The sequence below is a fragment of the Amblyomma americanum genome, chromosome 1 (genome assembly GCF_052857255.1).
Source record: "Amblyomma americanum isolate KBUSLIRL-KWMA chromosome 1, ASM5285725v1, whole genome shotgun sequence".
NCBI lineage: Eukaryota > Metazoa > Arthropoda > Arachnida > Ixodida > Ixodidae > Amblyomma > Amblyomma americanum.
This window is the reverse complement of record NC_135497.1, coordinates 305,726,840-305,754,688: the sequence shown is the minus strand read 5'-3', so window position 1 is coordinate 305,754,688 and position 27,849 is coordinate 305,726,840. Positions and strand designations below refer to the sequence as shown.

Genomic DNA, 27,849 nt, shown 5'->3' with positions numbered 1-27,849 from the left:
GAAGTTCAAGTGTTACAGCATTTATTAGCAGATTAATGAGGCCTAATCTTAAAAGCTCGGGGATTAGTACCTGAATGACGCGTCGCTTCCGTGTTTTATTCAATGTAGAGTACATACGAACTTGCAATATGCAGTTCGGTAAAGTGCAAAGAGCAATGAATGTGTAGGATCCGTGGATACGCGCACATAAAGGTTTGTGGTTTCGATGCGTGGTATGTGGAGTTTAACGTCCCGCGAAGCCGCACGTGGACTATGATGGACGCCCTGTAGTGGAAGTCTCCGGTCTGATGTCGACCACCTCGAGTAGTTTAAAGTGGACTGACACCGCACGGCACAGGGTCGTCTTTCGCTCTTCGCGTGCGTCGAAATGCGCCAGCCGCGGCCGGGATTCGATCCCGCGACCTTGGGCTCAGGAGCCGAACGCCCAAAGTCACATAGCCACTGCGGCGGGCCACACGCACAAAGGTAGGCGTAGTCACGCTTTGCGCTTTTTAATGCAGAAGTGTCTCAGTGGGCCGGCGGCCGTGGTAACCAGCTGGACTCCCCTGCCCGCTGCCCGAGGGCAGAAGAAGCCCATCTCGCCGCTCCTGCCTCCGGCCGCCGGCGAGCGGCCGCACTGGTGGCGCAAGAAAGCCGCGTAGCCTCCGGTGCACGGCTGGGACTCCAGGCGACAGGCCTTGTTTACCAGTGACTCGAGGAACAGGTTTGGGGCTCGCTGGTGGTCGCACAGTGAGGCTGCGGAAATGGGAATGGCCGCTAGAGGGACGCCCGATAACAGAACCACTCCAGGCCAGTCTACGTCCTCCGCATGCAAGAGGATTCTCAGGCCCCTCTGAATAAATGAGCACTAGTTCAACACGAAAAGCTCCTTTCTGCGGCGAGAAATCTACGCCTCAGAGAGAAGTTCCTTTTCACCCTGTACTCACCATGACCCGCGATGCGCTGTGCAAGCAACTTGTGAAGCTTGTATTACGCTCTTACGTAGAGTGCTTTCAACACTTATTGTTCATATTTATTACTGTGATATTATATTGTAAATTTCATATTGTACACTAAAATTACATGTGCACCTTGACCCGCAGAAGTGGCTGAATGTTGTGAGTCTCTACATGTGGTCCAAACACCTTAGAAATCGTAGTGTAGTGCCTAAGAATGAAGATCATTTCCAGCTGCTCCGCTGCTCGTATGATCGGTGCTGGTGCTGACCTCAATAGTATGGTAAGAAACAGAATAAACTAGCTGCAAGTGCTGCATTAAGTTACTGTGGCGCAATCGTTACCTTTAACTGAGGGATGATGTTGAATGCTGCACCTTGCAGTTTCGAAAATTTTGCCGAATTCGAACGTTTAGACGGCAGTGTTAGGTGTTCCGTTTCAGCCAGTTAGTGCTATAGCTATATGAAGTTGTCAACGTCGGTGAGATGTGATGTGAAAGCCCTTAATGTTATCAATGTAATAACTAGCCATTTTTATGAAAAAGATACAAAGGCTGCCACCCATCAAAGCTGTTGCACTTATTCTACCTGCTCTTCTTTATGTTTCCTTGTGACCTTATTAACCTAGGATAAAGTGAAGAGTTATTACTTTTAGAGGTGTTTATTCCTTATGAAACTTTACGGGTATAACCTTTTTATTACTTAGTGAACAGCTGTTTCGCAGCAAATAAAGTACACGGTGTTTTTAAGTCGTTTCGGACTTCTTAGGCTGCGATTGCGATTAATACGAATATCACTGAGTGACACCACGTGGCACCACGCGAGTGGTCTTGAGAGATTGGGCATTATTCTCTTAAGGCGACATTTCTTTTTTTTGCGCCCTTGTCACATACGCACGCGGTAAATGTCTTCGACACTCAGTTTAGTTGCTTGAAATTTGTAATTTCATGGCAACAATTGTTCAGAGTTGCGGCCCCTTGGCAGCTCACATGTTGCACAGAGTAGCGTACTGTTCGTCTGCGATGAGCCGCTGATCACTTCCCCTTTAGGAAATCCACGTTGACCCCATTTTATAGACGAAGAAAGCTCCAGAAATGCATTGTTCAAATAGCACGTGCTTTTGAGTTGTTATGCAGCGCTTCCTTTCAGATTTCAGGCTGATGTGCGTGGACTGCGTAACGAACGTGTTGAGGAGCACCGCACATGGACATTGGCAAAATTTATTTCCTTGGAAATGGCGTCTGTCCGTCTGCATATAGTCAAGCTGGGGGACAACTCACAGCCGTAGCATCCCGGTTGGTTCTTGGCACCGTTCACGTAGAAGTCCACATGACCTGTCGGCCGGAGGAGCCCCAGCTGCCACGGCTGGTGCAGGTATCCCCCGCTGGTGTGGATCACGTCCACGAACGCCGCGTCCTCAGAGCATACGCACACGTTGGTGTCGTTGAACAACGGCCCCGCCGGGTCCAGTGCTGCACAGTGGAAGCGACGGAGTTGTGCACCCGTGTTCAGAAGTGGGAGAACCACAGGATGTCAAGAAAAAAAAGGAAAAGATGTAAAGCGTGTATTTTGTGAACCAGTCTCTGATATATGTCGCTCATTCACTAACACAAATCCATATATATGCTTAGAGTCTGTCAGCCTCTTCCTTCTCTTTGCACTGGGAGTCTGGCTTGGGAGAGGCTTCGACCGCGGCCCGCGTTCGCTAAGTGGCGGTGGGTTCAGCTACCCGCTTTCGAGAGCCACCTCTTGCGGCAAGCGCTAGGTGGTATGTGACAATGGCTGGACATCCCTACCGTGCCTATCTCACTAATCAAACCCGGCCAGTCCCGCAGATTTGTCTGCTGACGTCGTCGCCTTTCCTCAGCGCTTAACGCGACTTCGTCCGTCCTGCTAGCGGTTAGTGCAGCCTGGCGGCCATCTTGCACCGAGGCATAGGAAACGAGATCGGGATAAGATATGTGTCCTGTGCGCTCCCAGTTACATGTTATTTCCAAGTTACTTGAAGTTACTTTTCATTTTATTCACTGAAAAGTTAAAACAATTTCTCATTTTGTTAAACGCTGTAAGAATCCAGCGTTTTCTTCCTTCTTATAATCACGTGGTCGCGGTTTAACGATCACGGCACTAGAAAACAAACAGGAAAATGCAGCGCATGTTTAAACAAACCTCCACGAACAAGAACGGTCACAGAAGTTAGAAAAAACTTTCTGGGTCGGCCAAGCATTACCTAAATTGACTTGAAACAACCCGTGGTTCACTGGGTGACAAATATCTCAAAGAAACTGCAAATGAGAAATAATCTGTGGCATATAAAGATTGGTAAAACAAAACCAATGAGCGCGGCACGCTGTGTAGGTAATCATGTCAGACATGGGCTAGAAGGACAACCCAAATTCTTCTTCTTCTTTACAGCGTTTCCCTATTATTATATGGGGTCTGCACTTCACTCTATCCTTAACCCATTCCCTCTTGAGGTTACTCGCCCCTTATATCTTCCTTCAGATCACCATGCCATATTTTTCTGGGTTGTCCTTTCGGCCTCTTCCCATCAAATTTCATTACCAGAACCTTCTTTTTAATGCATTCATCGTCCTTCGTCACTACATCACCAAAACATCGCAGCCTTCCGTCTCGAATTTTTTTTCAACATGTGCTACTTTGAACAATGTTAGTACGTATGTCATTTCAATCCCGCGTAGACATATCGCCAACCTTTTTGTGGGGTGAACAATGTTGATTTTTTTTCATGTCCGTTTTCCCCTTTTGTTTCAATCTTTCAGTGTTATTTCATCATCTCGGTGTTGCGCACATGTATAACAATGAATCCTTTATTTTCGTTTTTCATTTCGTTTTGGAAGTGGAGTTGTAGTTCAAGAAAGGTTTCAGAAAGGTGTTTCAGATATGCACTGCATGCCTCGCCATTACTCCTAATGTAAAGGTGGCTGGAGCGCCGTCAAGCTGCCGATAGAGCAGCTTTTTCTCCAGCCACCTGTTTTCGCTCCCCTGTACTCAGTGGCGAAAATAAACATGAGTATTATTATAGTGGTTTTTGAACTGTCCTTTCTTCTCATTCCACATATCCGTCTCAGCATGCTCATTCATGCTACTTGCTACGTGGTCTTGCACGCTGGCCTTCTTTACTGTATTGCTTCGGTTCCATACAGCAAAGCATTGCTGACCTCACCTGTTCTACACTATAAACACGAATTAGCCTATTGGGAGTAAAAAGGGAGTAAGTTGTCCTCTAGCGCCCTCCTATTTCAGGGCAGGGTACGCTGCCAAAGTTGCGGAGGAAATTTCGGTCACTAAATATACGGAATGCTTACTGTTGGTAACTGAGGCGTATTCCCACTGCAAAGCATACTAACTTCATGCAGTTAACAACGTGAGGATGCTTTTAAGCTCGGGGCAAAAGATCTTGAGGTTAGCAAATAGAGGAGATTGAAAACTCAGTTGAAATCTTCGTAACTGCTAGAACTTCGCATGTTTTGAAGAGAGAATTTGTTTCCGTTTCCAACATTGTGTATTCCGCATTTTTAGCGATGGAAATCTATACCCCAGGTCGGGGGCAGAGTACCCTGTCCCTTAAAAATAGTGCACTGGAGGACAGCTTATTCCGGTTTTACTCCTAAATAGGCTAATTCGTGTTTAGTGCGTATAGATTTAGCCCATCAGCTTAAGAGGCATCTTCTCAGAATGTGCACCTGACACAGCCTTCCAGTTATTCTAGCCTGCTTGTGACCTACCGATTATTTCCCTTGCCGTGCCTCCCTGTTCATCACTTGTCGAGCCATGGCGCTTGAAATGCGTTGTTCTCATATTATCGTGTCCTGTAGCCTTAGTTCTCTGCACGTAAGATCTTCTAGTCTTCAAGCCATATACTGTGGGCTGTTTCGGCTAATTTTCAGACACCGCTCTCCTAGTCTTTTCCTCCAGGCCTCCAGCTTTGTTTGTGCACACTCCTTGGTTCCTGAACACAGGCGATATCATCGACGTACAACATACTCCAAGGTACATCTCTAAAACCTGCACAGCGAGGGCACCCATTACTGTACTCAAGAAGGAGTGGCTCAGTGCAGAACCCTAATGTAGTCCTACGGTCACATCAAAGCTGCCACTTTTTCTGATGCAGCTAAGAACTTCGTAATTTTCTTGCCGGCGCATTTCCCGAATAAGCTTCATATATTTCTCTGAAACACTCTTTTTTTTCTGACTCCTCCATATATTTTGCCTTGAGGCAGTGTTACGGGCCTCCTCCAGGTCTATAAAAACAATGTAAAGTGCTTGCTGCTTCTTGCGGAACTGTTCTGTCATCTGCCTGGGGCCACATAATGCATCTCTATTCGACTTCCCTGCATGAATCGAAATTGTTGGGGCCCGATGCTTACCTCTGCACTCAGTCTTGTGTCCAAAACTATTTAAAAGATCTTCATGATGTGTGACATCAGTTTTATTTTTGTATAATTACTGCAGTCCTGGATGTCTCCTTTGTCCTTGCATATTGGAATAACGACGTCTTCTTTTCATTTATCTGACACTTAGTCCTCTTTGTAAACCGTAGTCATATAGAAGTCGCAAATAGCCTGTGAAAGCCTTGAATAAAAAGCATGGCGGAATCCATAATTCATGAACAAAAAGAAATTGCCATTGCCAAAAAGTAATTGCGCGAAATAGCGCTGCCAGATATAGAGAGGCGATGTTAGACAAAAGCCCGAGTACGGACCTGGGGAGTAGGTATGCTGTCTAGCCCGTGGCGTGCAGTAAGCTTGACGTTAAGCTTCTTGGGTGGCAGCACACTTGCCTTTAAAACGCCGGTGTGTTCGGCTGGCTTAGATCTCTATGATTCTAACCGTAGACCGCACCTAGCATTGTGAATACGTCTGAAAATTGCTGTAATAAATTGTAACCCCACATCTTATGTAACACATAAAACAGGACAACTTCATTCGATAATAGTTCTCAGTAGAAGTTGATTCCCTGGCTATTTCTGGACATGTTGGCATTTGTCCGGCAGTAAACAAAGCAGTTATCGGCGAGCAATTTTTATTTAAAAATCTTCCCGCCAGTCGGATGAAACTCGGGCCGTCCTTACCAAAAAGGAGAGGTTGTCGCCGCTTTGAAATGAATTGCGGTGCAGGGCAGCCACTGAGATGCGCGGAAAAATTGCTGTCGACGCACGCATTTTACTTGCGAAATCGACCGGTGATGGCGGCACCTGTATTTCGTTTTTAGGTCTTTTCTAACCTATATAAAAGCTTCGTTTTCGGTCAGTGTGGTGTCTTTGTGATTAGAATGCGGTACACTATCGATACAGACCAACTTGTATTTGTCGTCAGTGTTTCTTTAAGGAATTAGAGTGATGTGACGTGAATGCTCACAGAAATTCATCTGAACAGCATAAACCAGACCAATATGTGGCCGGACTCACGACTCAAGCGACACTAAGCTTGTCAGGGCACAAAAACGCGGCGTAATCCGCATAAACGGCCAGTTTTGAGTTCATCAGTCAAGAAACAAAAACCCCACTGGCTGCTTGTCTAGTTGGTGCTTTCTAACTTTCAGGAACAACGGAGTGACAGTTTGGGCGTGTTGGTAACACATAACATACAAAATAGCGCAACCACACACTATAGAACGAGAAAGAACAGAAAGAACGAGAAGAGCGTGTGTGTACTAAGAAACATGAAACCAAGCTCGTTGAATGTACGGAATCGATTGTGCATGGCATGCAGCTGACTTGCGGAAAGGAATATGTAGATCAAAGTGGAAGAGGCCTGAATGATCTCCTACATGAACAGCGTTACACTGTCGAAGAAAAGAACAGTGGTTTTAATGATGTATATTGCCGCATATGCAAATACGCGCAAACCTATGAAGCATGCTTTGTCATCACTGAGAATGGCTGCAGACTTGCTCGCGAAATAATTGAGGCCGAAGTGATAGATAGCTTAAGTGACATGTGCATCTCTAAACCATCTGTCGGCCTATCGCGCAAAAAAAAAGAAATATCTGAAAAAGAAATCACTGAAAAGTTTCTGCTCCCGCGCCTGCGAAGTGTGTGTGGCCACTTTGTGTATATTTTCCGCCTCGCGGTTCACAATAAACTGTAGGAAGTTAGCGCTCGTGTGTGTTCTTTCTTGTCCTTGTGTGCTGTTGCGCTGTTTTGTATTTCAGGAAAAAATGTAGCGCGACAGAGAGAACATGACAAAGGGGGCGGGACAAACGCTTTCCCTGCCGTCATTCTCGTGTGACCACTGAAAAGAACAAACAGCAGCAGGGATACGGACAACCTTGTTTTCCAGAGGCAAATATGAGCTGAGGTCGTGAAAGGCAACCGTTTACGCACAGTCCAATGGGAGACACGTTATTGCCGCAAAGGCATGACAGCAAACGAATGATAAACCAACAAACACGTAATATAAAAGAAAGAAGAGGAAGGATTTAGGAACCCGATCAAACGCCTTCACGAGGTCAATTTGCTGCATTTCCTGTTGCCGTTGAGAATTGCAGCAGAGCTGTAGGACTGTGCGGACAATATGTTAGATAATGTATTGAAGGTTCCCTAAAGCCACACGTCCGATGGTGGTCGCGCGAGTAGCCATAACAAAAATTGGCAGTGGCTTAGCTTGGCTATGCCATGATATACGTAGCGAAAGATAAGACATAGCTTGGGTATCCTTGGTTAATCTTGATTGCAAGTCCAGGTTAGTCTGGTTGTCTGACTAGTTGTTGTCACGTGGTTCGTCACGCGGTTTTCACGTGACCAGTCACGTGGTTGGTCACGTGGTGCGGTGCGACCACGGTGGGAATACGAGCACGGTGCGAATGCGAGTGCGTGGCCAATGTAGCTTTTGCTACGAAAAGCAGCCTTTTCTGTATGGCTTTCGCTTAGTCCGTATTAGAGTGCGTAATCGACCAGCAGCTTTCTAAAAAATGGCGAATTTTTTTTACCGTAGTTTTTCGGCATTACTATTCAGGTATAACTCTCAGCGAAAGACTGTGACTAAATTCTAACATCATTCCTGGTCATGAAAATTGGAACAGGACACTTGATACACTTTATTGCCTTATAAAATGCATCTGAAAGGCCGTCAGGAGAAAGCGGCTTTGAAAGTGGCAGTTGATAAGTGGAATATTTCAGTTCTTGAAAAGCTAAAGGACACCCTTTTGAGTGTGTACGTATGCTCTGACCCGGGCTGAATAAAGGGACACGAAGATCGCTGCGTGCTCAGCGTCAGCGGTGAATAGGAAGCAGCTGTAAACAGGGACGTGTAGTATTTCTGAAACTTGGACATGATTTCGCCGTTACTTGCGTCCAAGATGCCACCGCCAAAAAGGTCTGGTAGTCAAATGGCAGCCGCTTGGTGGTGCTCATCAAGCCAGGCCTGTTGAAGCCTGATTCATTTTTCTGCCGAACTTTTTTTTGTTTAGTGCCACAAAAACTAACCAGTTTACTTTTAAATAATAATTTAAATGTAGAAACTGGGATGCATAAGCCGTAGGATTTGTTGTTTCTATTAAACTTGTTTCGTTGTACTTTAATTTTTGCAAGCACTGCCGGTATAATAAGTATAGCAATATTTTTCATTCCCTTGTGTTCCACTGTCACCATTCGCTCTGCCGAGTGGCTGACCCCGGCAGTAACGGGGGTTTGGCGGTGCCTCAGCCAATGACTAAAAAGGAATAGAACTGCAAGAAAATTATTATGTCATCCCGGCCCAGAGTTGAAATTGCTTGGGTCTTGAAAGAAAATGCCGCGAGAGTATAATAGCACGCAGTGGTGATACTGTGTCGAAACACGTAATGTACGAACGTAGCTGCTACACTGAACCCCTGCGAATGCTTAGGTTGTCGGAAACGGCGATGGACCGAATAGAACTGCGACCGCGCCTCGTTTTGCCAATATAGCGAGCCTGCAATAGTTGTCTGCGGCCCATAGGCTGCCCATGGCGTCTCTTGAAACAGTGCCAGTGTTGTTTCCGTGACAGCAGAAGTAGGATGTGAGGGGAGGTAGGTGGTGGAAACAGCCGGCTGTACTGAGGGGACACATTTTGTCTATTGTTTTGGACCATTGGTCTTTACCCACGCCTTTGGTGCCGGAGCCAATGGACGACGTTGCGAGGCTTGCTTTAACTCAACGCTGACTTACCAGGCGACAGTAGCCAATGATAAAGGAGTGAAAGAATGAATCTGCGAAAATATCGTTACAAAATACAGCCCTAGAGTAAGAAACACCATGAAGCTACGCACTGCAGCGATTGTATTGTTGCATACAGAATGGGCCTCATGTGTGAAACACCCTAGGCACTTTAAGTCTAGGCATCGCAGGGAACCGTACGCCTCCGTTTACCGGCGCGATCAGCCAGTCAGCCCAGTGGATGACAATAATGAGACATACTCGAAAAAAAAAATAAATGTTACACCGGCCAAGCAGCTGATGGCATTTAGTAAAGCGAATTTTCACACCCCAAGGCAACATTGTTGGTTATGCCTACAAGGCATGCCTTTGTGGAGGGCTTCGGGTTGATCCTAAATCGATTGAATTTCTTATGCTTGCACTAAAACAGATGGTTTTTTATTTCACGTCTGTAAAAATTCGGCTGCCGCCTTTGCACTAGAGCTAGTGAATCTGTGCTCAGAGGCTCAGCGCTATGGCCACTGGTATGTCCCGGCAGATGCAGCAATTTTTACGGCACTGAATTCTCACACTGCGACCGCTTCACTAACATTTTCCGACCCCGTGTTACAACTCACTGCTTCCCCCTCCAAGGGCGGTCATTTGGCGCCAGTGAGACCGTCACACAGTGTACAGGGTGTTTCACTTAAGACTTTACACAATTTTTACATATACGCTTTTTGAGTTAGAAGAGCGCTTTTTCCGGCATAGCATTGTCAGCGGTGTAGTACATCAGAATACAACTAAGATGTGTTAACTAGCAGGCTGGTTTAATAATATCGAATAATTAACTATTTAACTATTACTGTTAGGCTCCTTAATTATTGAGAGGCGTGTACCCTCTCGCGCTTTTGCCCAACAAATTTTGGCTATTTCGACGAGGTACGTGCACTGGAGGGGTTGCTCTGCCTGCAAGCTTCTACAAAGCGCATATGGTATTTTGGCGCGATGTACCCAAATTTGTTGGGCCACAACGCCGACGGTAATCGTGTTTTCGGAATTCTAAAAACCGATATAGATATTACCGTAAGTAGGCTACACACCTCTCAATAATTAAGGACCCTAACAATAATAGTATAGAAGTTAACAATTTAATATTAATTAACCAGCCTGCTAGTCAGCACGTCCTTGTTGTGTCCTGATGTAGTACACCGCTGACAATGCTATGTCAAAAAAAAGGCGCACTTAAAACTTACAATGTCTATTTAAAAAAAATGTGTAAAGTTTTAGGTGAAACACTCTGTATAACGGCAGAGCCAGTTTCAGTCACACTAAAAGTAGACCAGACTGGCGAATGAATATATTTTGATGCGTTTCCTGCTTATGAGGAGCCCTCTCTGCCGCCGTCCTAATAATCGCGTGTTCAGCGGGTTTGTGGACGCAGTGGTGCGAGCGCGGTGTGACTACTCACGTGAGTCGAAGGCCATTCATGTCGCGTTTATCGCAAGAAAGGAAGGCTGTAAATTTTAAAGGTAAAAACGAAAGCTTGGAGATGCCGTTTTTTCGCCAGTTGTTTTTTGAGTAAAAACAGCGAAGGAGCGGTAATCGCTTGTTTGTGTTGCTTTCCTAATTGCATGAGTTCCATGTGGCCCTAAAGCGAAGCGACGTATTGCGCAACTGTGACTGTTGTATGAGCAGAGGGCAGTGAGGCCAGATGAGTCTAAACACTCGCTGTCTGTGCTCTTCGTTTTTTCCTCGAAACACTCCCATGTAGTTGGAGGAAAACACATTTCGAAACGAAATTTTGACGCCTTTCACTTTTCTATATGCGAAGCGCGGCGGCCGCGGCGAAAGCAGTCGTAATACTTCAATGGCACCACACACATCGCGTGACTTTTCGAGCTATCAAAGCAATGAGTACGCCTCGAGCCCCGAGGCGTGATGAGGTTGTGGGACGAGAGCTTCGTTCGTTGCTGGGTCCTTGGAACAGGCGTTTAATGGACCGTTCGCTGTGTGGCTTTGCGTCATAACATACTGTTCCGCTTCTAAATGTACGAAATATGCTTATAATTGAGGTGCGAACAATTGCTTCCAGAAATTCCATTTGCTTTTCTTTGGCGCGCCTTGTGCACAGATGACTGAGCACTCGTAGTTTCGAAGAATCCTCCACCCCTCCCCTTTCTCCCGACAAACTTCGCCCGTCAAACTTTCTTGTTTCCTCTTATCGGAAAGTCAGACAACCGGAAGTCAGTCCGGCCTTGCCCATGAGAGCAGTGGTGCTCTGAAGTGAACTTTCTTTCGAAAGATCGCCTGCAGAGGCAGTTGAAGCTATACATCACTTGAGACATCCTTGTACTAGCACACGGACTTGACCTTGCGGTGAGAACAACCGTGCGAACAGCGGGCCACGAACCAGTTTTGCGAGCAATAATATCAGGACGCGGCAGAGTGGGAATAAAAGCATGTTCTGGCTTTTTTTTTTCATTTTCTCGGAAATACGGCTTTTGTTTCCCACGAGGCACACGTCTTTAAAACAAATCTACGTCATGACCACCGCGCGATAGCTGTATTGCGGTTGTCCGTCCTTCAGAGTTACGCGGCCATCAGCGGTGACTGAAAAGTTCGCCAGGCAGTGACTGTCAAGGGACGGATTTATGAAGAGACGAACGCGCATACGCCGCTCATGTTGCTCAAGCAGTTTGAATACATAGGTAAAATCGCGTATAGCAACGGATTCCACTATCGAGTCCTGGCCGCGCCGGCGTGCATAGACGAGGCTTACCGCTCGCCGACTTGATTCGTGCCGCACTCACCCGTTATGCGCGCGATGCGCGATCCCGTGTCTCGCCTCAGGTTCCTGCCGAAGAAGCCGGCCACCTGCGCGCCGAAGCTGTAGCCGATGGCGTGCACCAGCGCGGCGCGCAGCGGGAACGCTCGAAAGAGCCGCTGCACGAGCAGCGACAGAGTGCGGCCCACGGCCGCAGTGTTGGCCGCTGCACCGGCGTATGTCGTGGCTGCCAGACCACTCCAGTCCACCACCATCACGTTGCAGTCCGCCTGCGGGGACCGTAAGACGCGGACTCGCTCCGTTCAACTTCACCGCTGTCCCTACTCAACGATTGTATTTCTGCAAGCTCGCCTGCTGCGGCTGGGTTGGTTTGTGGTGAGATGCGCGAGATCGAGACAGCATCGTACACACTTTTCTCCGGCCATCTGAGGATATATATATATATATATATATATATATATATATATATATATATATATATATATATATATATATATATATATATATATATATATATATATATATATATATATATATATATATATATATATATATATATATATATATAGTGAAAAGGTCACAACTGGTTCGATTATCTAGGTTTATTCAACAACGGTTTCAGACGGTGGACCGTCCTTCTTCAGGGTTAAGTCGAATGAATACACATATGTGCGCATTTACGGTCTTAAATGCAGAGGGAGAGGGGGCACTTTCTCTCTCTCTCTCTCTCTCTCTCTGTGTGTGTCGGCGTCCACGAAGGGAAAAGGAGAATGGATGTGAAACAAGTTAAAAAAAGCTAGTTAAAATACAGAGGTGACAGACATGCAGCAGAGCTGAGAGGGTTGGATTTTCGCCGAGAAGACTTAAGCAAGAAAGGTTTCCTTCTGCGGAAGCGAGAAGTTCGAGCACAAGGGGAAAATAACGAAAACACGGAAAACAAGAAAAGAACAAAAAGGAAAACGCCAGAATACACTGAAACAAAACACAAAGGCGCACATAGCATGACCCGCTCCCCAGCGGTGCAGATGTTAAGAACTCTTGTAATGTAATTTACTGTCAGCTGTCAAGGCTGCATCATTTCGCCTTGTTCAAGAGGCACCAGTGACCGTTACGAGGGCAGCGTGTCGCCTCAGCGGTGGAAAAGCGGTCGTCCAGACGCCGTGTGGAAACCCGATCCCGCAACTAGCAGCCGCAGAAAGCAACCACCGGCCGTTCGTCAGAGGGCGCCTGCGCCGCGCGTCCCACCGCTGACAATTCCGAGAAGGGGGCTAGGAGGACCAGGAGGAAAAAGGGAAACCGGCATGGAGTAAAGAAGAGGGGGGGGGGGGGGGGCGCATGGTGAGCAGGATAAAAGGAAAACAAATGGAAAATAACAGACGGGAGCTTATTTCTCAATTGGAATGGCGTTTGAGGAAGGCAAAATTGCCCAAGTTCTCATTAATGCCGTGGGTTAATGTCCGAAATTTATGTATGAAATACGATTCCCTGTTCTCTTTGGCGGCCGGTTTGAAAACCCGACTGTAGGAGGATGACCCGGATGCTTTCAAATGAGTGCTGTGGCAGACATAGGTGCTTAGAAAAGGGTAGGTTTGGCAGTGTGTGAACGTGGGCCTTGTGGTTGTTGAATCGCAACCTGGACGGAGTTTCTGTCTGGCCGATGTACTGCATGCCGCAAACGCTGCAGTGAAGCATGTAGACCACATTTGCACTGTCGCAATTTAGAGTTTCTTTGATTGTGAAAGTAAAGTCAGAGAAGGTACCTTGTGCAATTCCTGTTGTCAGCATGTGACAGCAAACTTTGCAGCGTGGTTTTCGGCAGGGTTGGCACCCGGAGTTTGGGTGTCAACCCTCGAAGAAAAAAATATACGCTCATTTATAGGGGCGTCATCTCCGTGTTCGCTTCGCTAACGTACACTCATCTTCGGTTGTAAATGATTCTCAGAATTACCTTTGTGTACGTAATCTTGGATTCGTTAGTGGTCAACATTAGCCATTCCACTGTGCGCGATTTCCGACGATTCGCGCATGCTGGGTCCGCATTGTTCATCTGAAGCCTGAATGTAGCTGCAGCATGGCCCGAAATAGCCGAACGAGTGGTGTTGCGCGGGCGTGCGGCAGAACTGTCACCTTTACTGACGACTGCATGGAATGCCTTTAGCATTAAAGAGTGCATATTCAAATACGCAGACGTTAGTTCGGACTCAACAATCGTACCAAACAAAAACCCGAGGAAACGTCATGTGTACCATGAGCTCGCTACTTGGTTCCATGACTCCACGACGCCAAACCCGGATGTGCTTTAGAACCTGATGCTTTCCGTGTGCGCAGTAATTTCCGGCACGGTGTGCGATAGATGCCGTATTATGATATAACCGGAGGGAGCTGTGTTAGCTGAGAACAGCAGGAAGAAAATGGTGATAGTGAGATCTGGCCTGGGGAGAAGTATGCCACGTTTTCGGGAAACAGGAAGTATGCTGACCTCTTGGAGCAGAGCATCTTTGATGGCTTGCGCCCAAGGAGTGTAAGCAGACTCCAGCCAGCCGTGAATCAAAATGTACAACGGTTTCGTCTTTTTGAAGAGCCGCAGATACCGGTAGTTCTCTTTTGGCTTCAGCTGGACGATTGTCGGGTAGTGCCCCTGACTTCGGGAATAGAGAAGAAACCGAGGCGGGAACAGATTCGGATTTCCGGGGAACTGCGATGGGAGCGTCAGTCGGTCGCGTCGAAGGAAGCAGCCCACGTTCGCGTAGCATACTTTTTCAGCTCCAGCACTTCTTTCCTGCGAAATGAAAAAGGGAGAACAGCGCCTGTTCGCCAACATTCTCCAGCTAGCGCTCCCCCGCTAGTCGGGAGGCAGACTATTTGCAAAAATAAAGGGTACCAGAAAATGTACAAAAAATGGTGAAGGAAACTAAAGAACTGAAAACTGCCGGACAAATTTGTGTCTTTTTCTTCCTTCTGCGTATTTTTTATTTTCAGCGGGTCCTTTAAGCAATACTCAAAGGCCTCGCCTGCTTGCTGCTTGCTGCTTGCTAGACACAACCGGACATTATTATTCACTTGCGCAAGTCCTAACATTTTAATCGGAAGCAGAGCTCAACTTAGAGCTCGCTCATAAGAAGCTCCAATGGCCTACGTTATTTTTTTTGCATGCCATCAGTCTTTGTTTCAAAAGTGAGTGCTGTTTTCACTGGGAATTTTGGTCAAACTGGAAGTTTTTCAAGGCTGCCGCGACCGAAACATGAACAAGCTAATTCGCACTCCTGGCAAAAGAATGGCATACATTTGATGAGTGACCATGGCAAGTGCCAAAAATGTTCTTTCTACCTGCAAGCATGTGCTTGTGTTGAATCTTGCTGAATTTGCAAGCTGAACACGCTTGATGCTTGATGAAGAGTGTCAGAAGAAAATAGTTCTTGATACTAGCATACTAAACGCCACTGCAATACCTTTCCATTCGTAATTTATTTCATTAGAGCTTAGCTATCACATTTGAAGGTTGCGTTTGGTTTACGGGTTTTAAAGTCGCAAAACTACTCAGGCTCTGCTGTGTAGTGAAGGGCTCAGGATAATTTCAACCATCTGGGGTTCTTTAACGTGCACTGTCATCGCAACGTTTTTATGTTACTCGGCAAAAAACTTCGCTTTCAGATCACTGGAAATAACTTTTGCTGAATACTATCGCCACTAGGCTTGGTTTTCAATATATATATATATATATATATATATATATATATATATATATATATATATGTGTGTGTGTGTGTGTGTGTGTGTGTGTGTGTGTGTGTGTGTGTGTGTGTGTGTGTGTGTGTGTGTGTGTGTGTGTGTGTGTGTGTGTGTGTGTGTGTTATGGGAATAAGGGGCTCGTTTGATAAACTTATAGGGAGCCAACAGTCACCGAAACCAAGGTGCATAGGGGAATGTTTTATTTTTTTTATTGTGTAGTGCTGCTCAGTTGGATAATAATACTTCGATTATTCTACCGCTTAAAGAAAATTACTTATAAAGCAGCAGAAAAAACAACCATGCCGCCGGTGGGATCCGAACCCACGACCTCCGAATATCGCGTCCGGTGCTCTTACCAACTGAGCTACGGCGATAGCTGTCCAATCTGCTGCTCTCGTGGGTATTTATGTTCATTGGGCGTAAGCGAACCTTGAGAGTGTTCACCAGCGCCATCCTCGACCATAGCGGCGGACGTAGCACGTCCTGAATACCGCGAGCGTGACGTGGAACGTCATCTAACGGCGAGGGCGGAAACTGTGCGAGAGCCGTCTTAAGCTACCTATGGCATCAAGACTGCCTGAACCGAGACCCTCGTAATGCTATTAGCAGGTAAGTTAAATGAAATGAGGGGCCCGTTTGACAAACTTATGAAATGAGCCAACAGTCACCGAAACCAAGGTGCATAGGGGAATGTTTTTTTTATGTGTTGTGCTTATCAGTGGGATATTATAGCACTTAGAATAAATAATCGCTTAAAGAAAATTACTTATAAAGCAGCAGAAAAAACAACCATGCCGCCGGTGGGATCCGAACCCACGACCTCCGTAGGTAACTTAAAGCCATAGGTAGCTATAGGTAGCTTAAGAGGGCTCTCGCACAGTTTCCGCCCTCGCCGTTAGATGACGTTCCACGTCACGCTCGCGGTATTCAGGACGTGCTACGTCCGCCGCTATGGTCGAGGATGGCGCTGGTGAACACTCTCAAGGTTCGCTTACGCCCAGTGAACATAAATACCCACGAGAGCAGCAGATTGGACAGCCGTCGCCGTAGCTCAGTTGGTAAGAGCACCGGACGCGATATTCGGAGGTCGTGGGTTCGGATCCCACCGACGGCATGGTTGTTTTTCTGCTGCTTTATAAGTAATTTTCTTTAAGCGATTATTTATTCTAAGTACTATAATATCCCACTGATAAGCACAACACATAAAAAAAAAACATTCCCCTATGCACCGTGGTTTCGGTGACTGTTGGCTCATTTCATAAGTGTATATATATATGTTGCTGGAGCTGTCTAGTTGCGAAAACAGACCGTTTTTTTGTTTAGGAATAGAATAATCTGCTCCTGAGGTCAAAATAACCTGCATCTAGGGTTCCAGAAAGTTTTAAAATTTTATTTGGCAATGGTAAAAATTTACGACCGTTATATTTTCGCTTTTTCAGTGGCCTCTAATTTCCTTCATCGTTTCTCTGCCTTCATCCTCTACATTGCTTGACACGTAAAACACCGATGTTCCAGCCATCTTTCAGATGTCTTTACTTAGGTTTGCATGTTCAGTATTGTAAAAGAATTCGTACTGCTCCAGAGATTAAACCCGGCACCACAGCCTGTCTGGAGTGGTGGTGCCGGGTTTGGGTAGTCCACCTGCGTTTCTTGAAATGCGAATTTTTTTTTCGAGGCTGTATAGTTTGCCTTTGCAGTCGTATGGCTGCGCTTGAGTAAATTATAAGAATAATTGCTCTCTTATTTCAAAGTTAATTCTTATATTCCAACCGAGTGTCATCTTTAATATTGCAGACTGAATAACAGCGCAGAGACAATGGACAGACGAAGCAGACTGGACAGCTTAGGTCCTGTCTGGCTCCTGTGTCCATTGTCTCTGCTTTATTATTCACAGTCAGTATGTACGAACTGGCTCAACTCGCCGTCCTGCTAAAGTTTAATTTTGCAGCTATACCTGTACTTATTCACCCTGTAGCTGGTAAACATTCATTTGATTGAGTGCATTGACAAAAAAAAGACCATTTCTCCTTGATTCACTACTAACAAATGGCTCCGCTGGTGATGGTCACAAAAGTAACAACTGTAGTCTCCTTAAGAACGACGATAATACTATTTCACAGTTGGCGCCACACCTTCGACGGGCATTATAAGAATATGGCGTTACCTAAACTGGTATGTTTATCCTTGCCGTGAGACAGACAGGATATATAAAAAAAAACGAATAGCTCGTCTAGCGGAAAAAGGTGGCTGCCAGCTGCTGTGCACCTGCACTCTCGACTGCTTCTGTGGTTTGAACTCTGTGCGAAAATGTCAGAAGCGTTTGCAAATCGCTTGGCGTATGTACTGTGTTGCTCTCATTCCTAAATAATGCGCTTTTGCATCACAAGCCAGCAGCCATTTTAACAACAACGACAACAACAAAAAGAACGAAATTATTCCTTCGTACAACAGCATCGTAACTGACCTCTGTTTGGTTCAGCTTCGCTTTCAAAGCCTCCGGCGGTTCACTGCGTATTCTCGTTTGTTCCTCCGCAGTTGAGTAGCTCTTGCAGTGAAGAAGAAGCAGTAGCACTTCGTTTGCGAAAGCGAAAGAAGGATGGCATCGAGAACAAAAGTTGTGTTAGAAAGGAGGGAACAGTTCGCCGTGGAAGACGCATCTGTCGATTAGCTGAAGCCCTCTTTTATTTGCGCCACGTTAATTCAGGCTAGATCGAGAGACTAATTGAATGTCGTGCAATGGAGACGCGGCATCAGCGAGAAAGCGAGATGGGTCTTTACAGCGACAGCGTTATCGCTGTGCCATTGTACGGCGTCATTGTCATTCTAGTTGTACACCATAACCTAAAATTGACGTCATCTCTTCGGTGTCATGTGATGAAGTTGAACTGGGTCTGTGGCGTTCCGTCCCCTTCGCGAGACCGCTGGAGGCTTCCTTATCAGAGCCAAGTGACCCCAACCTATAAGTGGCACATGTTCACAAAAAGTTGACTTTCATTGGCCAGCAGGTTGACTTGACCGCCCTCTATTTTCATTGGTCAATAAGCGATCACGTGACCCACGAATGGTGACGTCAGCAAAGTTTTTATTACGGTAGTTATACTGCAACTACTACTATTAATGTCCACTACTGCTACTGCTGCTGTTGCTGTTATCACTGCTACTACTGCAAGGAAGGAGTTGGGGAGGCGGCACAGCTGTCACTTCTTCTCCTCAGAGAGTGCGAGGAAATGTTTTGAATATTTGATTGATTTGTTATGTGTTGGTTGGGAATGACATGCCACAGAACCATTGCGTGTTATGAGGAACGGCGCAGTGGAGGGCTCCGGAATTTCGCCCTCTAAGGATTTTTTTACGTGCACATATATCTCAGTACACTGGCATTTTTGTATTTATACTGTATGGAAATGTTGCTGCGGTCGGGGTCGAACTTTCCTAGTCAAGCTCAGAAGCTGAACACTATAGCCAGGAGTACCGGGGCGTTTGCTTGGTATAGAAAAGACCGACACACTTTTCTTTGGTCTCTTGAAACTGCAACCCTGACGTCAACCGCAAGTAAAGGTGGAAGTTACTCACCCAAGCAAATGTTTGTCGTCACCATACCTTGCTACTAGATGGCATCACGTCTCAAGGCATGTCATGCAAACGCTTTTATGTTCAAAGTGCTGCGAAAGTAAAGGAGAATAAAAGGGATTCGAGACAGATGTGAGACAAGAGCCCGATGCAGTCTGCGGATAAACCTGTCAGCGCACGGTCTTGACACTCGCACTCGATGAAACGCGTCGCAGAGGCTGACCGTATTGTGCGGTGTCCTTGGTGAACCCATTGTTGTGTAATCCGTCGACTCGCGGGACAGGTCTGTCTGTGCGCGGCTGTACCGAATGCATACTGCGCACAATAACCCTGAACGAACTGTCGCGATCTGATTTCGTTGAGAAAAAAAATAAGCAGGAAAAACAAATGACACAGGCCTTGCACTTTGAAAGGCCGCTGTAACAAGCTAAGCGGCGAGAGATGCAATGGAAAAACAACACCGATTCTAGTTTGTCTCCGCTAGGTTGTATTTTTTAAATTATTGATATTGGTTTGCAGATGTTAACCGAAAAGCTGACACTGCTGCAACGCGACAAGCGGCAGCGCGACTGCTGCGACGTGAGAAGCGTTCCCCTGTAGCGCGTACTTTTTTGTTATTCTGCTTCTCGTGGGCTGTAAAAGGGGCAACCGGGATCAGCACATCAGAACACGCTCGTTTTCTATGCGCATAGGCGACGCTGGTGGTGTTTTGTTTTTCTCCTGAGCTCGAATATGTTTGATGAAGCTAGAGGATATGCTGGCTGTATTCTTTTATGTTCTGTGCTACATTATGAATGCAGGCGCCCTTTTCTTCTCCGAATATCCATATCCATTGCCTGTATGAAAGAAGTACTGAGACAAGCAGTTGCGCACCAAGAACGTAACAGCCTAAAGGTGGCAACAGAGTTTCCCAGCAGTCAGTTCGGGAATTGAATCCTTCCAGGAAGGAAAAAAAAACTGTGTAGAGCATCGTCGAAAGTCATCCCGTACCGTCGCAAAAATAGTCCTTATCTGGCTTGACAAATATGGATACCAGACAATGAATGCTTCAGAACTAGTTTCCATGGTCCGTGTTTGTCTAAGTACATACCAACGAGCACGATACGGCCTCACAAAGGAGGAAGGGACGCGGACCCCCAGCAGTTAGGCAGCCTCTGATTCTTTGGACTTTTTTACTGTCATTTATCGCTGTATAGCGTGTCCCTTGGCCGACAGTCGGCTTTTTCTCTTTTCCTAAGAACGGAAGCTTCCTCCATATATGGTCATTTTGATACTAAAGTCTCACTTTTGAAGATTGCACAAAATAGGGTATAAAAAGTTCCTACAAGAGACTGCGTATTGGCAACGCGGACAGGCAGTTACAAATAAGGAAAGTATATGTAGCGTCTTGTAATTTCAGCACTTGAAAAAAAAATTGTTGGGAGACGGTGTCTTGCGAGGGGTTCACGTTAACGTTGTGAAAGCAGAATTGTGGCCACATTTTCAGACAGGCCAACGGTCACATTTTATCTTTCGTACCTACTATAACCTGTACGTCGTCAAAGTTTGTACATTGTTTAGTTAGCCACTTGCATCTCAAATGACTTTGGACATATTTTCTTGAAACCATATAAAATCATTATTCTGAGAGAGCTGTCTCCAAAAATAATTCCGACTGACTGCCTGCATAAAATGCTTTATCTTGGAGCTTATCCCAAAAATAAGAATACTTAATGCGAGCCTGCCCCTAAATGTCCTCATAAAAAGACGTAAACGTGGCAGTTGCTATCATTAATGAAATGTAATCAATAGTGGAGACATCAAATATTGCGATATCAGGGATATTTTTTGTGCTTACAGGCCTCAAACTTGCAGTTTATTTTTACTTTACGGCTTGATGGGCTGACCTGCTTTCGTTGCGGTTTGAAAACTAGTACCTCAAACCAGTAGCCAGCTGGTCAGTAAATTATTATACAGGCTCCTCTTTAAACACCTACAGTCCTTCAATGCAGCGAAAACATGAAAATTGTTTTATAGCGCACCTGCGATTCGTAGCCCACTCAACATTGTTAAGCCGTGTACATACACCCTACAGTGACGCCTGACACTGAAAGGTACGACGTTTCATTTCTGGCCTCTTTGGCGACCGCACTGCGAGATTTGTCAATCCTATTCTGCCACCTTTTTTTTCTTGTCTTGAAAAGCATTATACCATTGTTCAACTCTGTCATGAAAGCAAAAATAGCATTGGTAATGTCACTTTAAACAATGCAGCGTTTATCCCTTTCATTCTCTTTCTAGTACTGCGAACTTACCCCCTCCATATATTATTTCGCTTGACATTCTGAATTAATAAGGGTTTCCAGCTCACCTTTCCACACCCACCGCCATACGTTCGATCCACCTTCTTACATAACACCCTCAGTCCCTTCTGGAATAAGCAATTCTTTTTTCGTGGACGATATGGCACGTTGGCATTCCGGGCAGGAACGGGACACTTTTTCCCTGAATGCGTCTAGCAAGAGCTTGAAACGAGCCCGATTAGAACGAAGGCCTGCAAGCGAGCGGCGTTGCACAAACTCACCTTGTTGAAGATGTTCTATTCGTCGCAATGCCCTTGTCCGGTCCTTTGCAGCGCGTGATAAGCGCAAGCTGCTCCGGCTTAGGTTCGACCGAAGAAAATAGAGTCGGGCTTGTTTACCTCGAGGCGCGGCGAGGACAGAGCTTCGGCCAGCAGAAACAACGCCTGCGATTTCGCATCAAGCCGGAATAGACCGACCTTCAGAGTTGCGCTGAGCGTAACGGCTGAAGGCTCGCCCTGGAATACAATGCAACTCCCGAGAGACGAATCACGTGCCATTGCTCGTATCTCCTAACGTGCTTGCGTGAAAAAGAAGAAACATTTGGGCCAAAAGCAAGCAGGCAAGATATTAAGTGGTAATATGCAGTTGTATCGCGGTGATTGAAACTCGGCTGAACTATATTGCAAGCTTTTTACACCATGCAACAAAGTACAGGGTTAGCAAAAATACACCAAAATAAGACTGAGGCGCACGCCCATATTGAAGTTTTTATTACGTCATCGATATAAAGTTTCTTATTTACTCCCCTATACAAGGGAGGTATTTAGAGCACAAGAGAGTAAAATTTTTACTCCCAGCTGAAATGAAGCACAAACATGGCGCCACGCTTGTGCACATCATTCTAGGCTCATTCTTAAACCATGCCAGTGGTGGAAATGGACAGGGCAGGAAGCAGCTACGCAAAGGCGCTCGCCGAACGTTTGATGGCCAGTTCATCGTTCAGTTTCTCTCTGAAGCATAAACAGTCACGGACTACGGATCAAAGCGACAACTCTAGCCGCATGGTCATTGACAAACCGCCGCCGCTAATCGTTTTGCATGGTCACCGACTGCAACTACTGCACAGTCACCACACTCCGCAGTTGGTTACTATGTTTTCAATTCAGCGAGCTCGCGCAGGAATTCTTAGGTGTTAAAATCATAATCGGAAAAAATTGTTTCGCTTAAGAGGAAGGAAGGCAGGGTTGAGAAAAAGCCTCAAGGAACGAAACAGCGCAACTAAAACGAAGGACCAGAAAAAGAGATACACGGACACGCGCCGTTTGAATACAAAAGCCGTTTGACTACAAAAGAAGAAAAAGCCGTTTGAATACAGCTTGACAACGCTCCATCGCCCCAAGACAAAAAGCAACAGCATGCATATTTCATGGTTTATGAGGGTTTAACGTCGCAAAGCAACTCATGCTATGAGGGACGCTGTAGTGAAGAGCTCCGGAAATTTCAACAACCTGGGGTTCTTTAACGTGCACTGACGTCGCTTAGTACACGGGCCTCAAGAATGTATCGAAATTCGACCGCTGCGGCCGGGATCGAACCCTCGTCTTTCGGGCCAGCAGCCGAGCGCCATAACCACTCTGCCACCGCGGCGGCCGCTTGCATATTTCAAGTCACAGGACAAAGAAATAACAGTAACAAGTGGCAAGACAATGACTGAAATATCTACGTTTCCTAACAATCAGGGTGCCAGGAATTATAAGTGAAAAACATTCATTCACATCTTGCATACTTATTGCTACTTATACATAATAAATTTTACATGCAAGTAGAACATACCTGAAATTACAAAATGCATATTAAATGAAAACAATCAATAAACGAAAATTTATTTGCACTTATTTGATATATTCGTATTTATTAGATACAAATGTTGAATATGACACTATATATAGCGGAGAAATTCGGCTGTTTTGAAGCGTTCGCACATCCCTGCCTTCCGAGTGAAAGTGCTTAAATGTTCCTGGTAATGCGTGCGCGATTCTTGGTTGTCAGTAATATGTACAGTTTGCGTCATCCTTGTGTAGAGCGCTCGAGCAGTGTGCACCACGCAATAATAACTGTAATCAATAGAAGCAGCCCATTAGAAAGCAGCCCACGGATTCCGGAGGAAGTGCTCGTACCCAAGTAGCTTGCAAGATTGCGTGGCTGTACTTCCGCGTAAGCGTTGACTCTCTAAGCTAAAATCGGTGACAAGGTGTAGATTTTTATGCGGGGAGGGTCACCACTCCCGCGCTCTGCGTAACAGTGACGCAGACTGTATGTACTACGTGAAAGGCGAATGTGCCACGGTACCTGATGACGGTATGGGGGCAAACGTTGTGTGCGCTACGTTTACGTGGTTTATGAATGCATCACGATCAACCTGGATTGCTCGCTTTTAGCATCTGTTAAAACCTATATCTACTATATCAGTGGCTTTTAATACATTGTATTTGGGGAAATATGATTGAGTGTGTTTCATGGAGGAAACATTTTGAATTGCTCACATCGCTTTTTTTTTATAAAACTACGCTATGTGTTCTTTGAGGCCATGTTTCCCGTTATTAGCGAGATATAATGAATTTGCGAATTAATGAGATTTATAAAGAAAGACGTTTTACGCCATTTTGGAACCAGTTACGCTACATAACGAAATTATCTACAGTTTTTGGCACTTTCCTGCAAAGAGAGCTGCCGTGGTGGCTCAGTGATTATGGCACACGGCTGCTGACCCGAAAGACACGGGTTCGATCCCGGCCGCGGCAGTCGAATCTCTGTGGACATCAAATGCTAGAGGCCCGTGTACTGTTCGATGTCAATGCACACTAAAGAACGCCAGGCGGACGAAATTTCCGGAGCCCTTCACAACGGCGTCCCTCATAGCCTAAGTCGCTTTGGGACGTTAAACCCCTATGAGCCAAAGCAAACTTTTGTGCAAAGAATCTTGACATGTTTAGTCCAAGTCATGCCATCTGGAACGGTCACTCGTTGTCCAATAATCACTTGTGTGTTTCAAATCGCACATGAACAGCACACGTGCGAGCTGCCACGTCATGATGGGTTGGTAGATTGGATAATTTTGACTGCTTCGTGCTTTTTTCATGCAGTGGCGAAATAGAAACGTTAAAATATGCTATACCTTTCTGTTTAGTTCATACGAACTGAACTAAGCCAGAAAAGCGCTGCGATTACCTGATGAATTTTATCGAGAATTCAAAGGGCACCAAAGCTGCCTAAATAGTTCCATCTGTTTAAAAAATGTGGTTACCTAAATCTTCTTGTTCTTTTTAACTGCAGCCAACCTTCGCCACAGTCGCTTGGGAGCTTATTTGATCGCTTTTAAATTCCTGGATGCTCTGAAGTAAGTCTCGCCACTTCTTTTCCCTGAGAGATAGGAAAAAGGCAGGGAGGTTTGTTGTTTATTTATGAGGTTGTATTCAGAAGCACTGCCTAATTTACCAGCACAAAAGCGCTTGCTTATCAGCTTAAATCAGAAGCCTTTGAGCCAATCATGAAAGTAACAAAAATAGCGCCGACCAATCGTTAACCGCACTTACGTATGCGAGAAGTTTCATAAACCTCCACCCTGATGTGGGGCAGACAGGAAGGTCGACGATATATTTCAGGAGTGAACGGAATGCGAAGTGCTATGCGCATTTTCTAGGTAAGCGCAGCGTAATATAATAAAATTAGTGTGAGTTTTTGCAGAATAAACATGAAATTATACATGTCAGGTCTCATGATAATTTCCGAGCGAATGTGGTTCACATCGTGCTACGGTTTTTGTAGAATTTTCACGAACAGTGTACTGTTAATGGTGTTCAATAATTAATTCAAATTTGCGTTCTATGTTATCTACATCGGCATACGATTTCTTTTAAAGCAAAGGTACAGATGTCTTTAAGCTGTCGAATTTGCCAAACTAAGATTCCCTTATTGTCAAAACTATTGTAATCAAACACTTTTGGAATAGCGATTACAAGATGTGGTACACAAGATGCGGAAGAAGTCTAAGGCCCAAATAACCATACTTGATCCCCAAGGTTGCGACAACCTATTGAAAACGACGCGTCAATATTATATTCCAGCCACGATTAATAAATTACCAGTGCCAGTGCTAAATGCAAACACAGGACATGAGACCAAGGAATCATCCAGAGAATCAGTTGTCCAAAGTAAACTTTTTTTGTGTTATTTTAGGTTAATATTCCACCATAAGTCTTGCGCACTTTTTATGTGACCGGACTTCCAGGCACTACCGGTCAAACCTTTCGAGGCTTTGGCAGGCCTGCCATCTGTATTTGTTACCCTTGGGCACACTAAAAATTGTACTGTACTTTACTGTGCTGTACTGTGCTGCGCTTTGCTGTGTTGTGTTGTGCTGTATTGTATTGCATTGTATCGCATAGCCTTTTGATGCATAATCGAGGGCCGTTGAGCCGAAACCCTTCAGAATAAAAGTTGAAGGCGTTCTGTGCTCAAAGGTGCCCAAAAATCAGACACATAGGATGTACAAGTGCACAAACAACATTGTGATTTTTTTTATATTTGGCCAATCCATCATAGTGGACATGTGCTGCTATAGCGCTGAGGCCAACTAATTTCCATTTCCCGCTGTTTTTATGGAGGCTGTTTTATAACTTTTTGATGAAATGGCAGGCCCATATTTGATGTACCGTGGTGCCCCAGCTGCAGCCTTTTCGAAAGAAAGTATGCTTCGTGTAAATGCCAGTCCTACTCACGCAAATCTCTGTGTGTCAACTTTTTATTCGAAAGAGCCCTAATTTAGACCTGAAATGCTGAAAAACCGGATGACGTTTGCTATGAGAGCGGAAATTTGGATATTAGTCTTGTGAAAACTATGCAAAGCGCCTCACGCGACGGTCAGAAAAACCCGATTGGTGCTGCGGGATTGAAAGTGAAGCATTAGTGTTGGCCGTCAGTTAGAATAACCAGGACAACGTTTTAAATTATTTGACACCTTAAGCAATTATCTGACATTAAATATCTTCCATACTACTAGAGTTTCATTAAATATTTCATTTATAAAGTTGTTGGGCAAAAACGCAATGTTCATAAAGACGGCTTTATTGTGGAAGTGCTTGCTGCATTATGGGCAGGAAGATCAAAAGCCAATGTGCCCGTAGGAGTAGTGCATGTTTTGTTTGAAAATCCTGTGTTCGGAGCCTATCGCTCATTGTGCATTGACGTGGCGCGCCGACGGCTGAACTCCGAAAGTGGCCGCATACAGGCGACCTCAGCTGCCCTGATTGGTCGCAGTCTTCTCGCCCACCGCTGTTACACCTCGCCCCTTTTTTTCCAGAGAGTGGTAAAAAAAGTTCGCAATAAAGCTAAACTTCCAGAAGTAATGCCATTGAAGGTTCACCCTTTCAATGCTGTGCTTGAGACAGTGGCTAAGAGGGAATGAAGGCGTAGCGTCGTTTGTGTTAATGACAACGAGCGACAAATATGCAGAAAAAATTTTATATAACCTTTGCATCGCGCTGGCCCCACTGTTTGAACCCACTGACTCACGTTACTTAGAGTATCCAGTATACATAAGCTAGCTCAAAAGGGGAACTATGCTGATCTTGCAGGCAGCAAAAGTCATTTTAGTGAAAGTGAAGCGCATGGCGTACTTATAATACTAAACGCAGCGTTGGCATGCACAGCTGGGGCAGTTTAGCAGGGCAGGAAGCCAACTTAACGGCAGCGCACCTTACCCCCCTCATTAAACTGACAGGTGTTTTTTTTACCCTCGAAACTTTGCCATGGTACCGTAGCACATTTGATGACGTCATCGTCACCGTGCGCTCAGAGCGCGCTCGAGTGACCGTCGACACAAGTGACACCACGTGCCCACTAGTGCCACGACATAAGAAGGAAAAGGAATGCGCGGAACTTAGTCGGGGTGCATCACGTGCGTCGGTGTCGCTGAACCACGTGACAGTAGCCTATATACACAGAGAGTGGACGACGTAGCTCTTTCGTCATTGCGCTCTTCGCCGTAGAAGGAGAGGACGCTGCGGCAGCCATCTGTCGAGCCCGACAGCGCAGAAGGCTATCGCACGTGAATGCTTAACAGTAAGTCACGGAGCATCTGCGGAAGATACAAGGGCGAGCGACGGATGCCAGTGCTGTATGGCGAGCCATTGCTATCGCTGAGTTACGTGATTTCCGCGGCAAGCGGGAACATTCTCGTTTTTTTTTTTGCACTTCTCTTAAGCGATTTTTGAATCAGGCTTGTTGGTAGGAGCCGTCAACTTCTGAACGTCCCGTCGCATCAGCAAAGTGCTAATGAACCGCTGCATTTTAATTTGCTTTGTGTTTATTATGTAGGCTGGTCGTCATAGAGTTAACTTTTAAAACCCCGGGATCAATGCTCCATTAT

The 27,849-nt window shown here is 45.6% G+C and overlaps 1 protein-coding gene across 3 annotated transcripts; it reads right to left on the bottom strand.

Annotated features, from left to right (window-relative positions):
- Nucleotides 1–21,908, bottom strand: LOC144115320 (putative phospholipase A1 magnifin). Of its 3 annotated transcripts, none has more exons than XM_077649655.1 (7): nucleotides 21,704–21,908; nucleotides 19,144–19,232; nucleotides 18,035–18,141; nucleotides 14,321–14,620; nucleotides 11,867–12,110; nucleotides 2,215–2,406; nucleotides 1–735 (listed from the first exon to the last, which is right to left on the bottom strand). In XM_077649655.1, exons 2-7 carry the CDS (start codon nucleotides 19,166–19,168, stop codon nucleotides 476–478), a joined length of 1,128 nt encoding a protein of 375 aa, XP_077505781.1. In that variant the 5' UTR covers nucleotides 19,169–19,232; nucleotides 21,704–21,908; the 3' UTR covers nucleotides 1–475. The 3 variants fall into 3 exon arrangements, with proteins under 3 accessions (XP_077505781.1, XP_077505782.1, XP_077505780.1); XM_077649656.1 differs by lacking the exon at nucleotides 21,704–21,908 and adding an exon at nucleotides 21,491–21,697; XM_077649654.1 differs by lacking the exon at nucleotides 21,704–21,908 and having other exon boundaries at nucleotides 19,144–21,453.
- Between the last annotated feature and the right edge of the window lie 5,941 nt (nucleotides 21,909–27,849).